Below are 20,533 nucleotides of genomic sequence, written 5' to 3' on the forward strand. Positions count from 1 at the left end.
TCTAACCCTATAAAAAATGATTATTATATAAGTTATGACCTACAAAATTAAATATATAGGTATAGTGAAAAATCCTTCATATTTTTAAATAATTATTCGTCGTATTATAACTATTATATTTTTTGTTTATGAACCTTCAAACCTATAAGCATTACCGACTACCGTTACAGTTCAACAATTACAATGTGACATTAATATACTAGGTCGAAGGCTGGGCAAGTTAACTCATATTCTTAACTTATTAAGTTAATATAGAAAAAAGTAAGTTAAGTTTGAAGTTAAAAGTTACATAATTTAGATTATTAGCGGATCGATATGATTTACGGAGCGTATTGATTTTACAATGATGAGTGGGTACAATGATATCTGTGTGTGTGTACACGATAGGTAAATAGTCGATATAATGCTCAGGTTTTCAACTTCAATATCTTTTCCGATGGAAAAGTGAATCTAGTTGGTGCAAGAAGGTTAAAATTTAAATTCCCAGGAGTTTTAAAGCGCCAGGAAAAATAAAAATAAATTAAATAAAAACGGCAATTTTTACACAAAATCTTTTGGTTTGGTTTTTGATGTAACTTTAAATAAAATTAGAATAAAATTGTATTCATTAGGTAAAAAAGCTTGAAAATATAATACAAGGCTTCTCATACAATTTTACAATAGCAGTTGAAAAGTATTAAAAATACATGGTCAACGTTTTGTTTTATAAGCATTTAAAGTTATTATTTTGACAAAATACCTACATAAAAATCACGAAAATTTGCAAATTATTTTGAGTTAGAAATTCATAAAAATTTTCATTTTTATATCTAAGATTTGAAAATTCAATACAAGATTCCTTATATGTTTATCTACCTTTGTCAAAAACAAAATTGATCCTTGAAAGGTAAATTAAATATTTTATGAGAGTTTGAAGTTCAATTTCTTACAACATTGGATATTCACTGGAATTCATATGTTTTAACTTTTATTATTTTTGTTATAATTGAAAAACAAATATTTGTGTTTTATACTTGAAATTTACATCATATATTTTATCAATTCCTATACTTGATAACATTTTCAAAATATTTTGACTCGTTTTAGTTGGGACAGAGGATTAAAATTTTAAAACACGGTTCCACAAGTAGGTTATTTTGTAACCAAAAAATATAAAAATATAAAAACAGTTTTTTTTATAGTTATTTTATTTTCAAATTTGGACGAAATTAGATATTTAAACGAAGAAGAATTATTTTAGTTTTTTGTAATATTTAAAAAATATTATTAATTGTGGGTACTTGAAACTTCTTAAGTATATTATTATATACAAATATGATATAAACAAATAATAATAATTTAACTTAACCGGCTACTGTCTTCATAATAACAATACAAATGTCAAATATAATATAAAATATCCTAGGCTGAAGAACCGTCATTGAACTCAAATATAACACTATTCATTAAAGTCACCCACTTGTAACCTACTGTACAGTGGATCGTTATCACTGACCCGCTTTATATTTTTGACTAAATATTTTAAATACCTGGTATATCTGATAAAACTACATATATGAAACGAAAATACATAGGTAGTAAAAAATAATACATATAGATAAGAGTAATATTAACAGAAAAAAATATTAGAAACCGCTCTGCTGTATAGTAGGTATTGAGTGATAAATAAATGCCTCATCACATTTTTTTTTACGTGATAATTACAAAAACATAAAACTAAGATTTAAGTAATTTAATTCAAAAACTTCAAGTTTTAACTGAAAATCATCCAGGGATCATTTTTACCTCAGTGTATTGAAGAGATTCAGACAAAGGTCTGGGGGCTGGACTCGGATTATTACATCCCCAGCACCCCCTGTAAAAAATGCGGATAACTTTGGAAGGGATAAAGCACTAACGACGGGATAAAGTGCACTAACGAGCACTAACGAAGCACAAACGAATAAAATTTGTTTGGACCCGAAATTCGAAATGGGGGGTGCAGCATGTCCCCAGCACCCCCCTGTAAGAAATGCGGATAACTTTGGAAAGGATAAAGCACTAACGACGGGATAAAGTGCACTAACGAGCACTAACGAAGCACAAACGATCGCCCCGGGTTTGGACCCTAAATTCAAAATGGGGGGTGCTAGCATGTCCCCAGCACCCCCCTGTAAGAAATGCGGATAACTTTGGAAGGGATAAAGCACTAACGACGGGATAAAGTGCACAAACGACCACTAACGAAGCACAAACGATCGCCCCGGGTTTGGACCCGAAATTCAAAATGGGGGGTGCTGGGGAGATGGACCTTAAATATTCTCATTATATTCTCTCAAAAATTTATAAAATATGCAAAAATTTGATTTTTTAGCCCCAAGTCGTTTTTAAGGCGTTAACATTTTGAATACAAGCTCATTGTTCATGTTTTTTTTTATTATTATTTTTTCGTTCGTTTTCGGTTTTTGGTCGACCAGTGCGCGGCTCCTTTTAGACTTAGAGGTCTGGTTTTTTCACCCGTGGATAGGTAATTTGACCACCTTTCTATAGATACTAGAACAACAGCCAAGTTGTTCAAACAGCTAGCTCAGTATGTAGATCACGAGACTCTTAATCTTGAGGTCGTGGATTCGAGCCCCATTTTGGGTACCAGTGCACGGTGCACCACTCTGTGATATTACCCGTATAAGAGAGTGACATATGGTAAAACATAATTATTGTCTATAAATTAAATTCTATAAGTGGTACATTAGTCTCTTTTAAATACTTTTTCTTTTGATTCCTTTTCATTAAGTATTTCAATTCATCAATCATCCGTGTTCGAAAAATCAATTTGCTTTAATTCTTATTTTATTTTCAGCCTACTTAATAGTTAATAGTATAATATTGAGTGTAATATTGATATACCTATTAAAAATACATTTGAAAATAATAATTAAATTGATTAGGTAGCAGGTACTAAATAGGCAATAGCAGGTCGGGAGTAGCGCGCTAATTGTACTGATTTACTTGACTAATTGTGCTACAAAAAAACAGTAGCGTCCGGACCACTGCTAAATATTAGCTACAAGTATTAAATTTGAGTGTGTTATGATTGCGTATGGACCTTTATCATACCTAAGAGTATTCACTCAATTATACTTCTGCAAAATGATATTATATTGAAATTTATATTTGAAATTGTTGTATCTCATGATGTATAGTTAAATATCAGAACATTTATAATTTAATATTTAAACATAACAATAAGTTAAGCAATTAATATCATGGCCTCATGTAGTGAGATATTACATGACCCAATATTCTGGATGTATTAAATTTTGAAATTTTGAAAATATTCTGAGTAGAAGCTGTCTATCAGTCTATATCAATTACATATTATATCTTCATTATATGATTTAGATTCTGAGCTGAGGACCGATGAATGTATTTATTTTACAATGATTTATTTTTTTCGTTTGTGTATATACGATAAGTAGGCGAATTAATCATATAAATCAAATTAGGTTTTTTTATAGTGATTTTATGTTCAAATATGGAGGAAATTGGATATTTAAAAAATATTATTTGTGGGTAGATACTTGAAACTTTTAATTTTTAAAGTATATAATTATATAAAAATATTATAATAAACAGGCTACTGTATTAATAATAACAATATAAATATAATATAAAATATCCTAGGCTGACATACCGTCTCCGTTTAGAATCGTTTTTCGTATACAATGATATTATACCATTGAATTACAATTTAACACCATCCATAACTGTCACCCTCTTGTTACCTACTGTACAGCAGAGTGACACCCACTTGTCCGCCCTTTTTAAATACTGGCTTCTATAAATCTATATTAATACTCATATTTTGATATTTTTTAATATTGGCTACTATGTAATTTAATATTTGAATAGGACCGCAGTTATAAAATCTTATTACATCTAATCGTAACTATATATTTTTATATTATTGTTAAAGTTATTTACTTTGAATGATTTAATTGTATTGGATTTTTAATAAGTATTAAGTTATTATAATAGTGTATATTTCTATCATATTATATTATGATGGTTATTAACTTGAGACAACGCCACCTTACCATGGAACAGTGTAAAGAGATACCTACATGATATAAATAGTCAATACATCGTTACTCCGCTTGGAATACCAAGAAAAAACCATGAAAAAAAATAAAAATGTTTTATTTTATATTTAGTATTTAGGTAGGTATATAGAGTATAAATGTATAGTACCTATATTATATCAAGTTGCAAGTCCAAAATTATGAGAGTTACTCGTAAGTCACAATTTATATGCTTTTTTGTATCTTTCTGTTGAACCCGAATACTTACAATATTTATGAAATATGACCTGTTTGATGTTCACAATATCTTAATTTTCTTACGAAATACTTGCCAAATGTTGAAATGTTAACATTAACCATCATGATCCAAGAACATTGTTAAAATATTGGATAATAACCACTTTGTGTTTCACAATGTTTTGGATGATTTATATTTATAAGAAGAATACCTATTACAGTCATATTATTTATACCTTTTCATAAGCACATGAAGTCGTCATGGCTCAAAATATAAAACATAATATTATTGATGTCATACTTAATATTAAATTCTTTTGAAAACTCCACTCAAAAAATCAAATACGATTAAATCTATTTACAATGCCCTTCAATTTAAACTATTAAGAGGCGACACTTAGGTGATTTTTATATAACTTTTATGTGATACCGTACTCTCGTAATTCTATGATTGTGTCACTTCAGTATACAGAGAGGTTACAGTAACGTTAGAAATTTTTAAAAATTATCATAATACATGATTCGCTGGCTAATGTTAACTTTCCCAGATAAAAGCAACCGATAAATAAAAACAAGTTTAATGAAATTCCACACGTCTTTATCATGTTTAATAAAGACGTGCTAATACTGAAATATTGATTAAATTTTTTGTAAATATGCAGTTTTTAATTATAATTGTATGTTATACATATTGTTCGTATTTTATTTGTTGAATTTAGTTCATCAAATCTGAAGATAATAATTTGGTTTGATTATGTAGCAGGCACTAGATAGTAGATACTAGTAGTAAATATATTAAAATGTAAGTAATTAATGCAGTTATAAGATGTATGTACAATCTTTGTACCTATGGTATCACTGTATTCACAAGTATATGTTGTCATTAGACACTCATTTTCGTATAATATAATAATATTATCATGATCTTTGTGCGTGTGTGTGTGTCTTTGGTTAAGCGATATGCTATTTGGACTCATTATAATATTATAATATAATATACCTTGTACATTGATTATTGTGATTGCAATAGGACGCTGTGAGGCATCTAATATAAATCTAAATTATAAATAGCTATTTTGATGTTGTCTTTCTTGTTGACTATATACTTATATATAGGAATCAACATCCTCCCTCGGTTGAAAATTTTTCCTTTTCAACAGCCATGTCTTCTTTTTGTATTGGAAGGAGACATAGTTTAACAATTGACCTAGGTACGCATTTCAGTACCACAAGCTGTTCGCACCGTAGAGACTCGTATGATTTTGTACTTTCCAGTATGTAGATCTGTTATTCTCCCTAGCTTCCACCTTGTAGGGTGTGTTTGCATTCTCTTTTTACTATCACTACGTCATTGATTGCCAAAGGTCTGATGTTTGTATCAAGTTCACGAACCTAACACTTTTTTTCCCCATGGTATCGAGAACGGGAGGGGGGACTGTGTTAGCATTACGTCCTCTGGTTAGCATTACGTCCCCTCGAAGCTGACACTTAGGAAGGTATTCCTTTTCCTATCGTTTCCAAAATCTCTGCATAAGATACAGTACATACTTCCACCGGCGTAATCCATTTTGAGATGTTTCAGTGAGATCTACTGACTGGTGTTAGGAATAATGGTCCGTCGATTAGGAAATGTGTTGGCGTTAGCACTTACAAATCCGATGGGTTACTGTTAATGTACTTGAATTTATACATGCTTCTACTTTCCGCAATAGGGTATTTAGTTCTTCCAACGTTAAACGTGTTTCTTTCAACGTGCGTGAAATTAAATTTCGTAGTCCTGAAAGCACTTTCTCACAGCCCTCTGAACTGTGGAGCAGCTAGTGGATTACATTTCCACTCAATAGCTTTATTCGTAATTTTTTCATCGATACTTGTCGTATAGCTTGTAAGTTATTTTTATACACGAACAAAATTAGTGCCATTATCGCTGTATATTTTGCTAAACTTTCTTCTGCACTCCATGAAGGAACTGCTTAACAGATCCTCTACTGGTTTCAAGTTGGTTGCTCTAGGTGAGCAGCATACGGAGACTACTATCCATGCCTTTGAACCAGTTACGTTACAAAGTCCACTCTTTGTTATCATTGATCCTGCAAAATCTACTCCACACACTGCAAATGGAGTATGAACGGTGGCCTATACACGATCTTTGTATTTAATGAAACGTAAGATCCAAGCAACACACCACACTATGGTATTCCAATTGGAACAGGCATTAAAAACGTTGTTGATAGTGTCACACGCAAATAATGCAATTTTTAAATGTCCTTATTCTGGCATTTGATAATTTTCAATTAATTGGGCCATAGAGTGAGACCATTTTTCTTCTTCGGTTGTCATCCATTAGGGTCCTTGCCACCATTCATCAGCTAATAATCACATTGAAAATAAATTACAATTTGAATATTTGCATCGTTTTATTCAACAATAGATACATAATTTTATAATATCTTATACATAGTAAGTCAATTTATTTTTACGCTATTATGTGCAACACACTGATGTCTAATTGTATAATACAATTTAAACAATTTATTATTTCTGCACAGACAGTATTAAATTGCTTGCTACACGATATCAACTAAAATCTAATAGTATTTTTTTGACTGTATATAAAAATCCGCACAAAGACAACGCTTAGATAACGTTTTAGAACGTACTGAATATTTTGAAGACATTTTAGACAGTTATTTTCGTATAATATAATAAATAATAATATTATCATGGTATTTTTTATTTGTGTGCGTGTATGTGTGTGTGCCGTGTGGTTGAGCGATAAGCTATCGGGATTCATTATAATATTATATATTAATATACCTTGTGCATTTAATTATCGTGATTGCGAAAGTACGCTGTTAAGTGTTAACGGCTATTTTGATGTTATCTTCCTTGTTGACGCCTATGTAAAATATCATGTATAGGCGTCAACAGTAGTGAATACAGTGATACCATACAAACCGTGTACATGCAGTGTGTATTATTATGATAAATATTAGATATTTAATATCTATTATACCTAATCAAACTAATTATTATTTTCAATTTTGATTGTAATGTATATATACACAGTCATGAACTAAGTTCAGTATGCATATTATACTATTATAATTAAGAGTAGGTACATAATATTTTAAAATTTGAACTTTAAAATCAATCATTCAGCATTTGTTTCTATTAAAAATGAATGAGACGTATGGAATTTTATTAAACTTGTTTTTATTTATTGGATGCTTTTTGACATGTTCAGCATCTAATACGCCCAAAGTGCGTGTAAACTCTGGAGAGATTGCAGGTGGATTTGAGTATACCTATAACAGTCAACAAATTTACTCATTCTTAGGTATACCATATGCAAGTCCTCCAGTTCAATACTATCGATTTAAAGTATGTTAATAATAATTTCTATATTTTAAGATAATTGAAATTAAAAAAAAATTGATTATTTTTTTCGCAGGAACCGCAGCCTGTAAAGCCTTGGTTGGGCGTATGGAACGCTACCATTCCTGGAAGTGCCTGTTTAGGACCGGATTATGAATCAAATCATGAAATTGCTGGTCAGGAAGATTGTTTATATCTCAACGTTCATACGCCAAAGGTAATTGACATTTAAATAGATAAATAATAAATAATTTATTATTATTTATTGATATACCTACCTATACCTACACTGTTTCTTTTTATGATTATTTACACTTAAAGCACTGGAAATGTATAGCAACAACACTTAAAAATTACATAAACACTAATAATCTGAGTTTTGTTCCTTTATAGACTATAGTGTTATCTATCCGATGATTTATCATTGTTCTTAAAACTACACTCTGATTATAATAAATACCCAATCACCCCAGAACGACATTGCAATATACATAAAAAAAATATAATTTCATTAATTAAACAGCTACCAGGCGGGAATACGTCTAGTTATTTAATGAACGTGCTGGTGCACATACACGGTGGCTCGTTCATTAGTGGCCAAGGCATATCATATCATATGGTCCATAATATCTTTTGGACATCAATGATTTCGTTTATGTATTGATAAATTACCTTTTGGGTATATTAGGATTTGCTTCCACCGGTGATAGTGTTTTGCCTGGAAATAACGGAATGAAAGACCAAGTAGCAGCATTGAAGTGGATACAACAAAACATTGTTGCGTTTGGTGGTAACCCCAACAATGTCACAATCACTGGCTTGTCGGCTGGTGCAAGTTCTGTGCATTACCATTTGATTTCACCGATGTCTAAAGGTATGAGTAAATGTGTAATCTACAACATTAATTAAATAATTTAAAAATTAAGTTATGATTTACGTAGTCCGTACACACGTTAATACGTGGCCAAAGAATTGAGTTGCAGAGTTAAATTATTACCAGCACAAACAATTTTCAAAACCTGTAATTTTGTAGTTATATCCCTATTTCAAAATTCATGCCCGGCTGACGTCAAATAGTGAATAAAAACTAAATATATTTAATATAATATATTGCACTGCAATAGCTATACATTTTAATTCAGGACTTTGCACCAGAATCATTTATATTTGGGTTTCGAGTTTTGGGTGCTGTACTGCTGTATGTATTTGGGCATTCAAACATCAGAAATCAGAATACAATTTTAAACAAACGTTTGGGTGTTAATAACCATTATTATTCTGGTTTATATTGGTTAATACCGGTGTTTAGTATAGTTCAGAAAAAAATAATTTTTTATAGTTAATTTTTAGTTTGTAATTGTTTACAAATGAATTTTATGTTATCGGTAACTATAATTTACGTTTTCAGGATTATTTAATCGAGAAATACTTCAAAGTGGAAGTGAATTCTGTCACTGGTCGTATACTGAAAACGTTGCTCAAAAAACAAAGCATGTTGCAAACATGCTGGGATGTCCAACAAACAATTCCGTGGATATGGTTGAATGCCTTCGTTCTAGACCAGGAACGTCCATTACAAAATCAATTATAAACTTCATGGTAAATATTTTGTTGATGATTAAATAATAGATTTATATTTCCTCAAATTTTATTTTATTTATAATGTTTTAGCCATGGAAATATAATCTTTTTTCACCGTTTGGTCCAACCATTGAAGTAGAAGGAGACGAAAAATTCTTACCTGATATCCCAGAAAAACTTGTTCCATATGACATTCCAGTGCTCATGAGTGTTACCCAAGATGAGGGTCTTAGTACTGCTTTATATATTATCTACGAAAATGGTATTAATGAACTAAATAATAATTGGAATGAATATTTACCACATCTTCTTGATTATAATTACACGATTTCAAACGAGAATTTGAGATCCAAAATTGCCCAAGATATAAAAGTATTTTACTTTGATGACAAAATAATATCAAAAGAAACTATAAGCAATTTTGTAGAAGTAAGCTTACACTATACATACACGATAAATACATATTAGATTCTGAGTGGAGCGATGAATGTAATAATTTTACAAGATGCAAGTGTTTTTAACAGTTTTTGGAAAATTGAATCTAGTTGGTGCGTGAAGGAGGTCAAAATTTAAAATGGCCAGTACTTTTCAAAAGTTCCGTTAATAACAAAAAAAACAAATTGAGGAAAACTTGTAATTTTTTTTAACTCAAAATCGGTTTTCGACAAAATGGATTTTGGCTTTTGGTATAAGTCTATAACACATTACCGTAGATACATGCAATTTTTACTGGTCGTTTATATTAGAATTTTCTATACACGATAAAATTTTCAAAATGTTTTGATTTGTCTTGAACTGTTTAAAGACATTTTCAGTTATAATCTATTTTGTTTTTTTTGCAATGAACGCCAATAAAATTGTAATTGTTAGGTAAAAAAGTTTGACAATTTAATACCAAGGCTCCTAATATATTGTTTTAAAGACAGATGAAAAATATTAAAAATCCATATTCATGATTTATTTTTATTAGCATTTAAAGTTCAAATCTTGACAATACACGTAAAAATCACGAAAATTATTTTGAGTTAGAAATTCATAAAAAAATTTCTATTTAAATATAAGATTTAAAAATATAATACAAGATTCCTCAGAAGTTTGTCTACCTTTATCAAAAACAAAATGTCTACAAGAAAGTCAAATTAAATGTTTATGATTGTTTGAAGTTCATATCTTTACAAAATTGGATATTCCTTAAATTCTCATGTGGTGATTTCCTTATTTTGTTGTTATTTAAAAACGAATAACTGTAGATACATGAAAATTACACCAAATGTTTATATTTTTATTTTCTATACATCATAAAATTGTGAACATATTTTGACTCGTATTGAGCTGTTTACGGACAATTTTAAATTAAAATTTTTTTAGTTGCTATAATTATCAATACTTACAATTTTATTTGTAGTGTATAAAAGCGTGGTAATAATTTAAAAAAAAGCTCCTGAAATTTTTTTACAATAACAGATGAAAAATGTTAAAAATACATAGTCACGTTTTTTTTATAATTATTTCAAATTTAAATTTTGACGAAATTTATCAAATTGAAAATTTACAAATTATTTTGTAGTTACAAATGAATACAAATGTTCAACTTTTATAGCAAAGGATTAAAAATTTAAAACAAAGTTCCACGTAAATAGGTTATTCATAAATTACTTTATGCTATACTCCATTTTTTTTGTTAATGTACCTACATTTTATTTGTAAGAGGTTAATAGCATTGAATAATAATCTAATATCAAAATTTTTCAGATGATTTCAGATAGAACATTTGGATATGCTGTGAGTAAAGCAGCTCAGCATATTGCTGCAAAGATTACAGCACCTGTATATTTTCATGAATTTGGATACAATGGTAATTATTCTGTTATAGCTAGTTTCGATCCAAAATCATACTCCCGTGGATCAAGTAAGTTACATACTTTAGAATGTTTTCATATTTTTAATTATACGTGTAACACAGAATTATTAATTCGTTATAACTAATATACAATTAGACGTAACTTATTGTGATGAAATCATATATTTATTAAACATTAATGGATTCTCTGTTCACGACAATGAAGAAGATACAAAGATGATCGAAACTATGGTTAATATTTGGGCAACCTTTATTAAAAATGGGTAATTGTTTAACTTTTATTGTCTAATCCAGGGTGGTCCAATCCGTGGGCTGCATGCGGCCCTCGAAGTCTTTTTTTTGGCCCCATACCCCTAAAATAACTTAAAAAAAAAAAAAAAAAAACTAAAAACTACTATAAACGTAGGAATCCATAACCATGATTAAATTCAGCTCGCTTCGTACATATGTAGGTATCGTATTTGTATAGTAGCCACAGCATATCCGAATTCTCGTGGTGAGAGATTTTTTTCTTCTGGCAGTCCCCAGAGTATTTATGGAAGTGTAAATTGGCTCGCCAACTATAAAAGGTTGGACCACCCTGGTCTAAATATATTATTGTATATATTATTATATATTACCTATTGTAATGAATATTATTGAAATCTGATATTAAGTTTCTAAACTAATTTATCCTATAAACGTATCAAAATATATTATTTTATATTACAGGTATTTATAAGTTATGTATAGTTATTTATAATTGGTAACCACCAATTTTTTGTTTACTTTTTATAGAGCGCTAGATATAGGAAATTCAGAAATTTGGTTACCAGTTTCTAAGAATCCAGCAGATCCTTTCAGGTTCGTTAAGATTACTCAACAGCAAAGTTTGAAGCCAGAGAACAATCGAACCATCGAAATTATGCATTTTGGAGTAGTTTACCATTAACAGAGTTTTGTGAAGGTTAATGTGCTAAAGACATAAAATCTTAAATATAGTCATTACGGTATAAGGTATTCATATTTTAATTGAAATGTTATATACGGATAACAAACAGAATATATTGTGGTTTCGACTTGTGAAGTCAAATTTGAATCAGTTATTATATTTGAAAAGTAAAAAAAAGGTGGGTAAGTGGATGTCGCTCTGCTGTACAGTAGGTTACAAGTGGGTCACTGTATAATGGATAGTATTAAATTTGAATTCAATGATATAATATCACTGTATAAGAAAAACGATTCTGAGCGGAGACAGTTTGTCAGTCTAGTTATTAGACATACATATTATAGGTATACTAATCTATAGTAATAAAAAAAATATGACCTATAATAGGTATCAACAATAAATTCCAAATTAATCATATCACAATATCCATTAGGTAACGCGTTATACATCAAAAACAAACCGTGGTACTATCATAGATATATAATAGTAAACTTTAGAAGTTTCAAATACCCACAAATAATATTATACAATCACAACAAAATAACTAAAATAGTTATTCCAGGTTTTTTAATACATAATTTCGTCCAAATTTGAACTTAAAATGACTATAAAAATAAACTGTGCTTATGTATTTCTTAGAATTTTTGGTAACAGAATTAAATATTTACGTGGAATCTTGTTTTAAATTTTCAATCCTTTGATATAAAAGTTGAACATTTTATAAATTTTTAACTACAAAATAATTATTTACAAAATAGTTTGCTAATTTTCGTGATATATTTTGTCAAAATTTCAACTTTAAATGCTTATAAAAAATAATTGTGACTATGTATTTTTAATATTTTTCAACTGCTATTGTAACAATGTATCAGGAGCCTTTTATTAATTTTTTACACTTTTTGGCCCAATAGATAAAACTTTATTGATATTTATAGAAAAAAAAAAACTAAAAAAATTGAAAACTGACCATGTCCGTAAACAGCTCAAAAAGTGTCAAATTATTTTCAAAATTTCATCGTATATAGAAGGTTATATATAAATAAAGTACTATAAATAAAGTTTTATTGACATTCATAGAAAAAAAAACTAATTAAATTGGAAACTGGAATTGTCCGTAAACAGCTCAAAACAAATCAAAATATTTTGAAAAATTTATCATGTATAGAAAATGGAAATATAAACAACCAGTGAAAATTTCATGTATCTACAGTCATTCGTTTTAAAGTTACACCAAAAACCAAAATCAATTTTCTCGAAAACAGATTTTGCGTAAAAATTCCCGTTTTTCCTTAATTTTTCTTTTGTTTTTCACGTTGCATTTGAAATCTACTGGGAAATTTTTACTTTTGACCCCCCAAAGTACCAACTAGATTCACTTTCCTATCAGAAAAGGTACTGTTGAAGAAAATCCAAGCACTTTTACTGTCCTAAAAAGTGATGACAGACACAAAATAAAATAAAAAAAATAATAAAAAATAAAAAAAAAACACACATCATTGTAAAATCAATACATTCATCGTTCCACTCAGAATCTAAAATCAAAAATAAACACCATTGTAAAACCAATTAGTTTAAAATGTCAAGTTTAGTTTAAAAAGTCAGCTTAAAACAAATATTTGCTTATATTGCTATCATTACTCTAAAAATAATTCTATAATTATTATACTAGGATGGGTATTAATAAGTTAAAAAGTTTAAGTTAAGTGAAAAACTGAGTTAAAAAAAAAACATTAATTTGCCCAGTCTTGTTATTAAATCGATAAATCATAATTTATACTTGTAGATAAATATTATCTATAATTTTTAAAAGTATCAGTTGAATATCACACCAAAATAATTTAATGTATATTTTCATATTTAAAAAATAAAATAGGTACCTAAAATATGTTGTGTCTCTCATTCTCTATCAATAAAAGTAAATTGTAGATTATTGTACTTTGTATTTTGTACAGTAACAGTTTAATATTTTTAATTATTAATATAGGTATTATTATTATAATGACCAAGTTCAGCTAAAATTCACTTCGCTATTCTGAGACTTGAAAAATGATTTAATGCTTTTAGAAGCCTATTTGCTTCTAAAAGTAGTATTTTTTATTTTTGTCTCGAATTTTTTTCAGCTCCTATTCGTTTTTTACTACAGCCTTATCCATCCATTTCCATTTTATTTTATAATTCGCAACCGTTATTATTGTAATATAAAATATTTTATGAATTATTCCTAGTTAATTCCTAGTTAGTACCTAATTGAATTGTAAAATTAACCAAATTGTGCTGAACTGCTGACTGCCACCGAGTGCTGATATCGAGATTTTGAATGACGATTGATAATTAAATATAAATAATATAAATTTCAAATACAAATATTCTTATTAGGTATTCATATTAACGACCCGCATCGACTTGTATTGTCAAAATTCGTCGTCATTACCCGCAACCAGCCGGCCCATCTGATCGAAGACAACCCGAATAACCAATTATTTATAAATTTTAATGTCCACGGAAGTTGATTTTTTGATTACAGTTATTGTTATTACTTATTGATAATTAATATTATTACCTATTCAGTTTCTGTTGTAGCCGTTGTATACTTGTGTTAAAATGTATAACGTTTTACGTTATAATATTATAGACCGGTATTACGTAATATCATTGAAAGAATAATCTATAATCAATGGTAATATTTATTAATTATTAGATTAATAAATAGTCTACCTACTATTTACTATTTAGTACATGGCCCATTGGGAATTTTCCGATTTCCCTATGACCCAATCCGTCCCTGTTACCCACACTATGAAACAGTGCGCCGATGCTCGACAAACTGTTTTTTTATTAAATAAGAATATTGTTTACAGTATCATAAAGTTTATTGTAAAATGTTTTTAAAATAAATTATTTACAGTTATTAGGGATTTGTTTAATCCGGGCCGCACGGCTGACTTAAGTAAGTAGACCGTGTCGGGCGGTATCAGGCCTACGGAGGCGCGATTTAAATTTAACAATATTAAGGACGTAAATCAATAGTAGGTTATATAAATGTAATGGGGAATGAAATCTGACTACCTAATTATGAGCTTGGACAAGTCAATGTTAGGTCGAGAGATTCGGGACGAACACCTAGACAGGCACGCTGGATATGGCTTGGTAATGGTCCTGAAAAGGACCTTTTTGTAGTCGCAATGGTAGATCGACTGTTATCGGTAGAGGAGGAGAACCGCGTGTAAAGCCGCTGGTAATCACTCACTACTGCCGTAGATTAGCTTCTTGGCCCACAGGCGATGTGCGTTGACCGTCTCCGTCGTGTGAATACTGCTTCTTGATTCGCTGGTACTACTTATTTTCCGTCGGGTTGTATCCGACTAGTAAACCTCTATGCTGATTGGTGTGTTTACAGTCGGCACGGTTTCTTTTGCAATTTAGCCGGAATTTGTTTTACAAAGGTCAAAATGGTATCTACGTAATCGGTGTCATCTCTTCTATTCATAGATATCCTTTTCTTGTCTGTACTTAAAATATGTATTTAGAAATCAGCCTTTAAGCGTCGCCTATTTCTGATTGGTCGGGCGTTCATTTTTTGGTCACGGTAGGTCTGTGGCTATATTGTAGATGTCAAATGTGGTGGCCCTGAGAAGGGCCGTTTTTTGTTAGTTTGCTCCGTTACAACTATCATAATTATTTGATGGTAACACATTGAAAATTATACTATGAGCATTTTAAACTTGGTAATAGCTGGTGTCTTTAAACTAAATAAAAAGCACTTAACCTTAATAAATAATCTAATATATAATAATGGATGTTTGTTTGTTTGTTTGTTTGTTTTCTATAGAATTAAAAATGAATGAATAGTTTTCAATAAAAGTTATATCAGTCGATTCTCTGAGGCTAGAGGATATTATGTAGCTTCGTTTTTCAAGATTATATAGTTCAAGTTTATATTAGTGTGCACCGATAGATTTTATTTATAAGATCATAATAGTAATAATTTATGCAGTATTGATTAAATTAGTTCTATTTAGGTAATAATTTTGTTATTCTCAATCAATGGTCTTTGATATGATTTTGATTAGTACGTGAAAGATGAAAAATAGAACTCAAGTATAAAGTAAAAGACCTTTCGAATGTTTATAACTTCCCAATATTATTGTTGACTATATTTTTGTAATTTAAACTTGACAACTGTTTAATTGGTACATTAACATACATTTTATCAAACAAAAATGATTTTGACATTGTAAGCAATAAATATATTGTATGTAGGTACTATTCAAATTAAATAAAATAAGATATGTACGGTATTAATATTGGTTTTAATGACCAGTGTTTACCAAAATTATATTATGTTGACAACACAATTTTATCTGTAAGATAGAATTTTAGTTTACCTACTGTATTAATCACTGTTTTTGTAGAATTTATTTATATTAAAGTCTTAAACATTAAAAAAACAATACTGTAATAATTAATGAAATTAATATAAATTGATAATTCTGTAAATTTATGTTAGATCCTGATGACTTTTCATTGCCTTTGGATATAAAACTGATTCTGCCCTCTATTCCATTTGTTATAGGACTTATCGATTTCATATACGTAGCTGTTGCATTGAAATCTTCAATATCTGAAAAACAACAAAATATATACTTAAGATATTTTGGTAATAGTGAAAATAAAAATAAAGTAAAAGAAAAAAAATATTAATTAAAATCTTATTGATTGTCTACGTTTTTAAAAATATATAAAGTTTTATTTATGTAATGTATTTTATAATCCATTTTGTCGAAAGTTTATTGTCAAAAAATAAAATAAAAATAATAATGTCGAATAAATCTAACTTTACATATTTTTACTTTATTTGAAACTTGACAATAATATTATCCTCGGCTCTCGGGTTTTATTGTAATATGCTTGAACAAATAGTATTAAACACTATGCAATTTTTTTGTTTTCTCTTAGCTTTAGTGTTAATATGTTATATACATTTAATTTAAGTCTATAATTATATTGAGCGTATTGAGACTATAAAATAAATAATAATGATAACAAATATTTTTCTTATTTACTGCTACAGAATTAAATTAATAAATAATAATACACAATAATTTACAAACCTAATGCTTGATTTTTCTTTAAGCTTTTTTTAAATGTTTTAAAATTATCTCCACCTTCAGCCAAATAATTGTTCATCACTATTGTGTAGTTAGCATTTAATTGTAGAGGTTCAAATTTAGGAACGTTACAATCACCACATCGGAGTGATAGTGAAGAGACTCGGTTACCAGGACTTTTTGTTAAATCATACTCGACCAGAACGCCTGAAAAATAATTTTTTCATCAAAATCCATATTATAATATAGTAAAGTATATTATAATATAATTAATGAATTTTTTATATTGATAACAACTGAAAAATTGCATTTATTAGTAGAATTAATTCGTTATAATAAGTGATGATTTTTTTCTTATTTAGGCACTAAAACTGATAGCTGATAAATATTTATTATATAGGTATTCAATTTAGTTAATAGTATAAAATATATCTAAGTTTACTATATTATATATACCAAATACATATAGGTCCATTAATATTACCCAAAAATTATAAACACGTTAGTGGTATTGAAATTTTGATCTTACTGATATACAAGTAGACTAAATACTACTTTGTGAATGTTTAAAATATCTAAATTAATGTTAAAATTTTAATTTACCGGATACTTGTAAAAGTTTAGATCCACCATAATCCTTTACAAAGTCGTAAACGCTGTGTTCAAATGCTTCTAAAAGGCTGCTACCAGAAATAGTAACTTTAATCAGGGTATTTTGAAACGGCATGACATTGATTAACTGGCCTAATGTGATGTAACCTGGTTGAAAAAAATATCATTAATTTTTTAGACCGTAGACCATAATCTGTAGCATTGGTATTTTAATATCCTTGACAGATAATCGAAAAAAAATATATGATATAATATATAATATAATATTATATAATTATTAAAGATTATATAATTTATATTTTAATTAGTAGGTACTTATTAGTTATTTATTATTGTTGACATTGATTTAAACAAAATCAATTAACAATAAATTAAAAACTATAAACAATATGAAATAAAAATTATTTATGAAAGAATTTGTAACAAAAAAAAAAAAAAACATAGAAGTAACTATTTCACTGGTTTTCATTCAAGTACTAAGAAAAGTAATTAAATAGTAATAGCATTGATATTTATGTTTTCGTCCTTGATACATAAAAACCATTTGAAACTGTTAAATACATATAATAATTTATGTTTAGTTTAAGGTATTGTAAAAGACCATAATTACAATAAAAATAAATTAGAAATGATTTTACAATTCAGAATAAAGTGTATAATGTAACATAAATAATATTGTTACCATCGTGATCAGTTTCGTTGATTGTTGTCCGAATGCCACCAGCTTGAACGATCCCAATAGGAGCATCAGTCCAATACTCATTGTAATTCTCTTTTTTCAGAATGTTCTATAAGCCAATTAATTGTTAAGGGGAATTTAACTTCAAGTTCATTATTACTCACATAGTAAACGAAAGAATCAGCTATCAAGTTGCCTATGTTGCATTCCATTTGATGACAAGTGTTTATCAACTCGACAGCCGTACGCCCAATGGTAATATTTGTAATCTTAGTTACTTGTGGTTTCCATCGATCGACTACAGTCAACATTTCTGGATCTACGTCGTATTAGAATATACCAATTTAATTTTAAAATCATAGAAATATTTTATATATATAATATATGTATAAACATAAATAGAATTATAACCTTGTTTAGCTTCATGATTCAATAATGTTGGTTTACCATCGATACTAACTAAGTCACCATTAGAATTAAATTTTAAAACAACTTTGCCAACGTATTTGGTATTTGCGTATGCCTGTAATATTGGCACTTGCTTATTTTTAACATTTGTCACGTATAGTGGATATGGCCCATATGGTTTTTCAATGCTAGGTGGAGTGCCTGAAAAATAAATTTATAGTAAGGAATAAAAAAAATAAAATAATTTTCATCACAATCCACACACATTTTTCTATTAGTCAGTAGACTCAGCCACTCAGCAGAGAGTATAGCTACTATATAGTCTAAGTCTATAGATATATCATATATGAGGTTGCCTATACTATAATATGAACATTTTCAATTTGTATTATTTATTATAAAAAAAATGAATATCTATATTAGGTATACAGGATGTCCTGTGGGTCACATTAGCCTTAGAGGTGGATTCGTCACCCGGTTTTTTGCTGTTTTAACTATAAACTAAAAAAAATATTTAAAAACCATGAAATTAATGAAAATAAAATAGGGTAAGATTAAATTTTTCAGAAAAATAAACTTTATAAAATGGCTTTCTTCAAGTGGCCCTATGTTAGTGACATGTACGTATCTATGTCGATGTGACGTTATAATCATAGATTATAATTAACTTGGTATAACTTTGAAACTTTAGAGTTAGACATTATACCTATACTTACGTACACACCTCGCGGGGTAATTACTGCTCACATAAGCACAAGCGAGTTTCGCGGACAACGCCTTGCGGGATGGTTATAATCCCTTCTATCCCTATATTTCCCTACTAATCCCTACCACTACTTCCCTATTCCTACTATCCCTATAAAATTATAAATGTGAAAGTAACTCTGTCTTATGTAAGTATGTATCGCTTTCATGCCTAAACCACTGAACTGAATTTGATAAAATTTGGTACAGAGATAGATTAGACCTCGGATCTTGACCTAGGCAATCTTTCGACGTGAAAAAATGCTTGAAGTATAATATTCCGACGCTGTCATAAGATGTAGGTATGCACTAAAAGTGCACTAAAAAATAATAATAATGTTTATCCGTTGCTAAGGATTTCTGTACATAAAAAAAAACAAAAAAAAGCGGGTAAGTGGATGTCGCTCTGATGTAAAGTAGGTAACAAGTGGGTCAATGTATAATGGACTGTATTAAACTTGAATTCAAGGATATAATATCATTGTATAAGAAAAACGATTCTGAGCGGAGACTGTTTGTCAGTATGGATATTTTATACTGTTATTATTATAGCCTGTAAGTTGAATTGATATTATAATATTGTAATTTTTTATTCGTTTCTATGTTGATAATTGATAAACAAAGTGTTAGAAATTAAAATTGTTGACAGTTTTTTATAACTTGATAAATGATAAATAATTATTGAGAAAATCGAAAAATGACCTTTCTAAAGTACCATATTGATCCAATTTGCTAAAAGATAAGATGTTATTATATGTTGAAATTTTGCATACAGGATAAAAAAAAAATTAACACCATTGTTAAACCACTTAAAAAATTATATCGCAATGTAAAAATATTTATTCGTTGCTTTGGATTTTATTTTGAAAAATGTAAGTAATATAAGTAATATAATGTATATATATATATATATATAGGTAATCCGAATACCATTCA

At 28.7% G+C, this 20,533-nt stretch overlaps 3 protein-coding genes across 3 annotated transcripts; 2 read left to right on the forward strand and 1 right to left on the reverse strand.

The window, feature by feature from the left end:
* The first annotated feature begins 7,470 nt into the window (after nt 1–7,470).
* LOC115033729 (esterase SG1-like) lies at nt 7,471–8,477 on the forward strand. The gene is made up of 3 exons (XM_029487241.1): nt 7,471–7,682; nt 7,753–7,893; nt 8,365–8,477. The coding sequence occupies exons 1-3, from the start codon at nt 7,479–7,481 to the stop codon at nt 8,410–8,412; spliced, it is 393 nt and encodes a 130-aa protein (XP_029343101.1). The 5' UTR covers nt 7,471–7,478; the 3' UTR covers nt 8,413–8,477.
* LOC100167502 (esterase FE4-like) lies at nt 8,376–12,280 on the forward strand. Its single transcript, XM_029487240.1, has 6 exons — nt 8,376–8,550; nt 9,085–9,275; nt 9,348–9,686; nt 11,010–11,166; nt 11,255–11,381; nt 11,896–12,280. The coding sequence occupies exons 1-6, from the start codon at nt 8,409–8,411 to the stop codon at nt 12,047–12,049; spliced, it is 1,110 nt and encodes a 369-aa protein (XP_029343100.1). The 5' UTR covers nt 8,376–8,408; the 3' UTR covers nt 12,050–12,280.
* Nucleotides 12,281–16,170: 3,890 nt separating this feature from the next.
* On the reverse strand, nt 16,171–19,054 carry LOC100169565 (protein 5NUC; the record flags this gene model as incomplete). Its single annotated transcript, XM_008188645.3, is given in 6 exon segments — nt 16,171–16,667; nt 17,158–17,361; nt 17,758–17,913; nt 18,449–18,554; nt 18,610–18,764; nt 18,857–19,054. Coding segments are annotated over 6 exon segments (1,001 nt in total), but the record flags the coding sequence as incomplete, so codon positions are not given.
* Nucleotides 19,055–20,533: the final 1,479 nt, after the last annotated feature.

The sequence above is a fragment of the Acyrthosiphon pisum genome, chromosome A1 (genome assembly GCF_005508785.2).
Source record: "Acyrthosiphon pisum isolate AL4f chromosome A1, pea_aphid_22Mar2018_4r6ur, whole genome shotgun sequence".
Taxonomy (NCBI): domain Eukaryota; kingdom Metazoa; phylum Arthropoda; class Insecta; order Hemiptera; family Aphididae; genus Acyrthosiphon; species Acyrthosiphon pisum.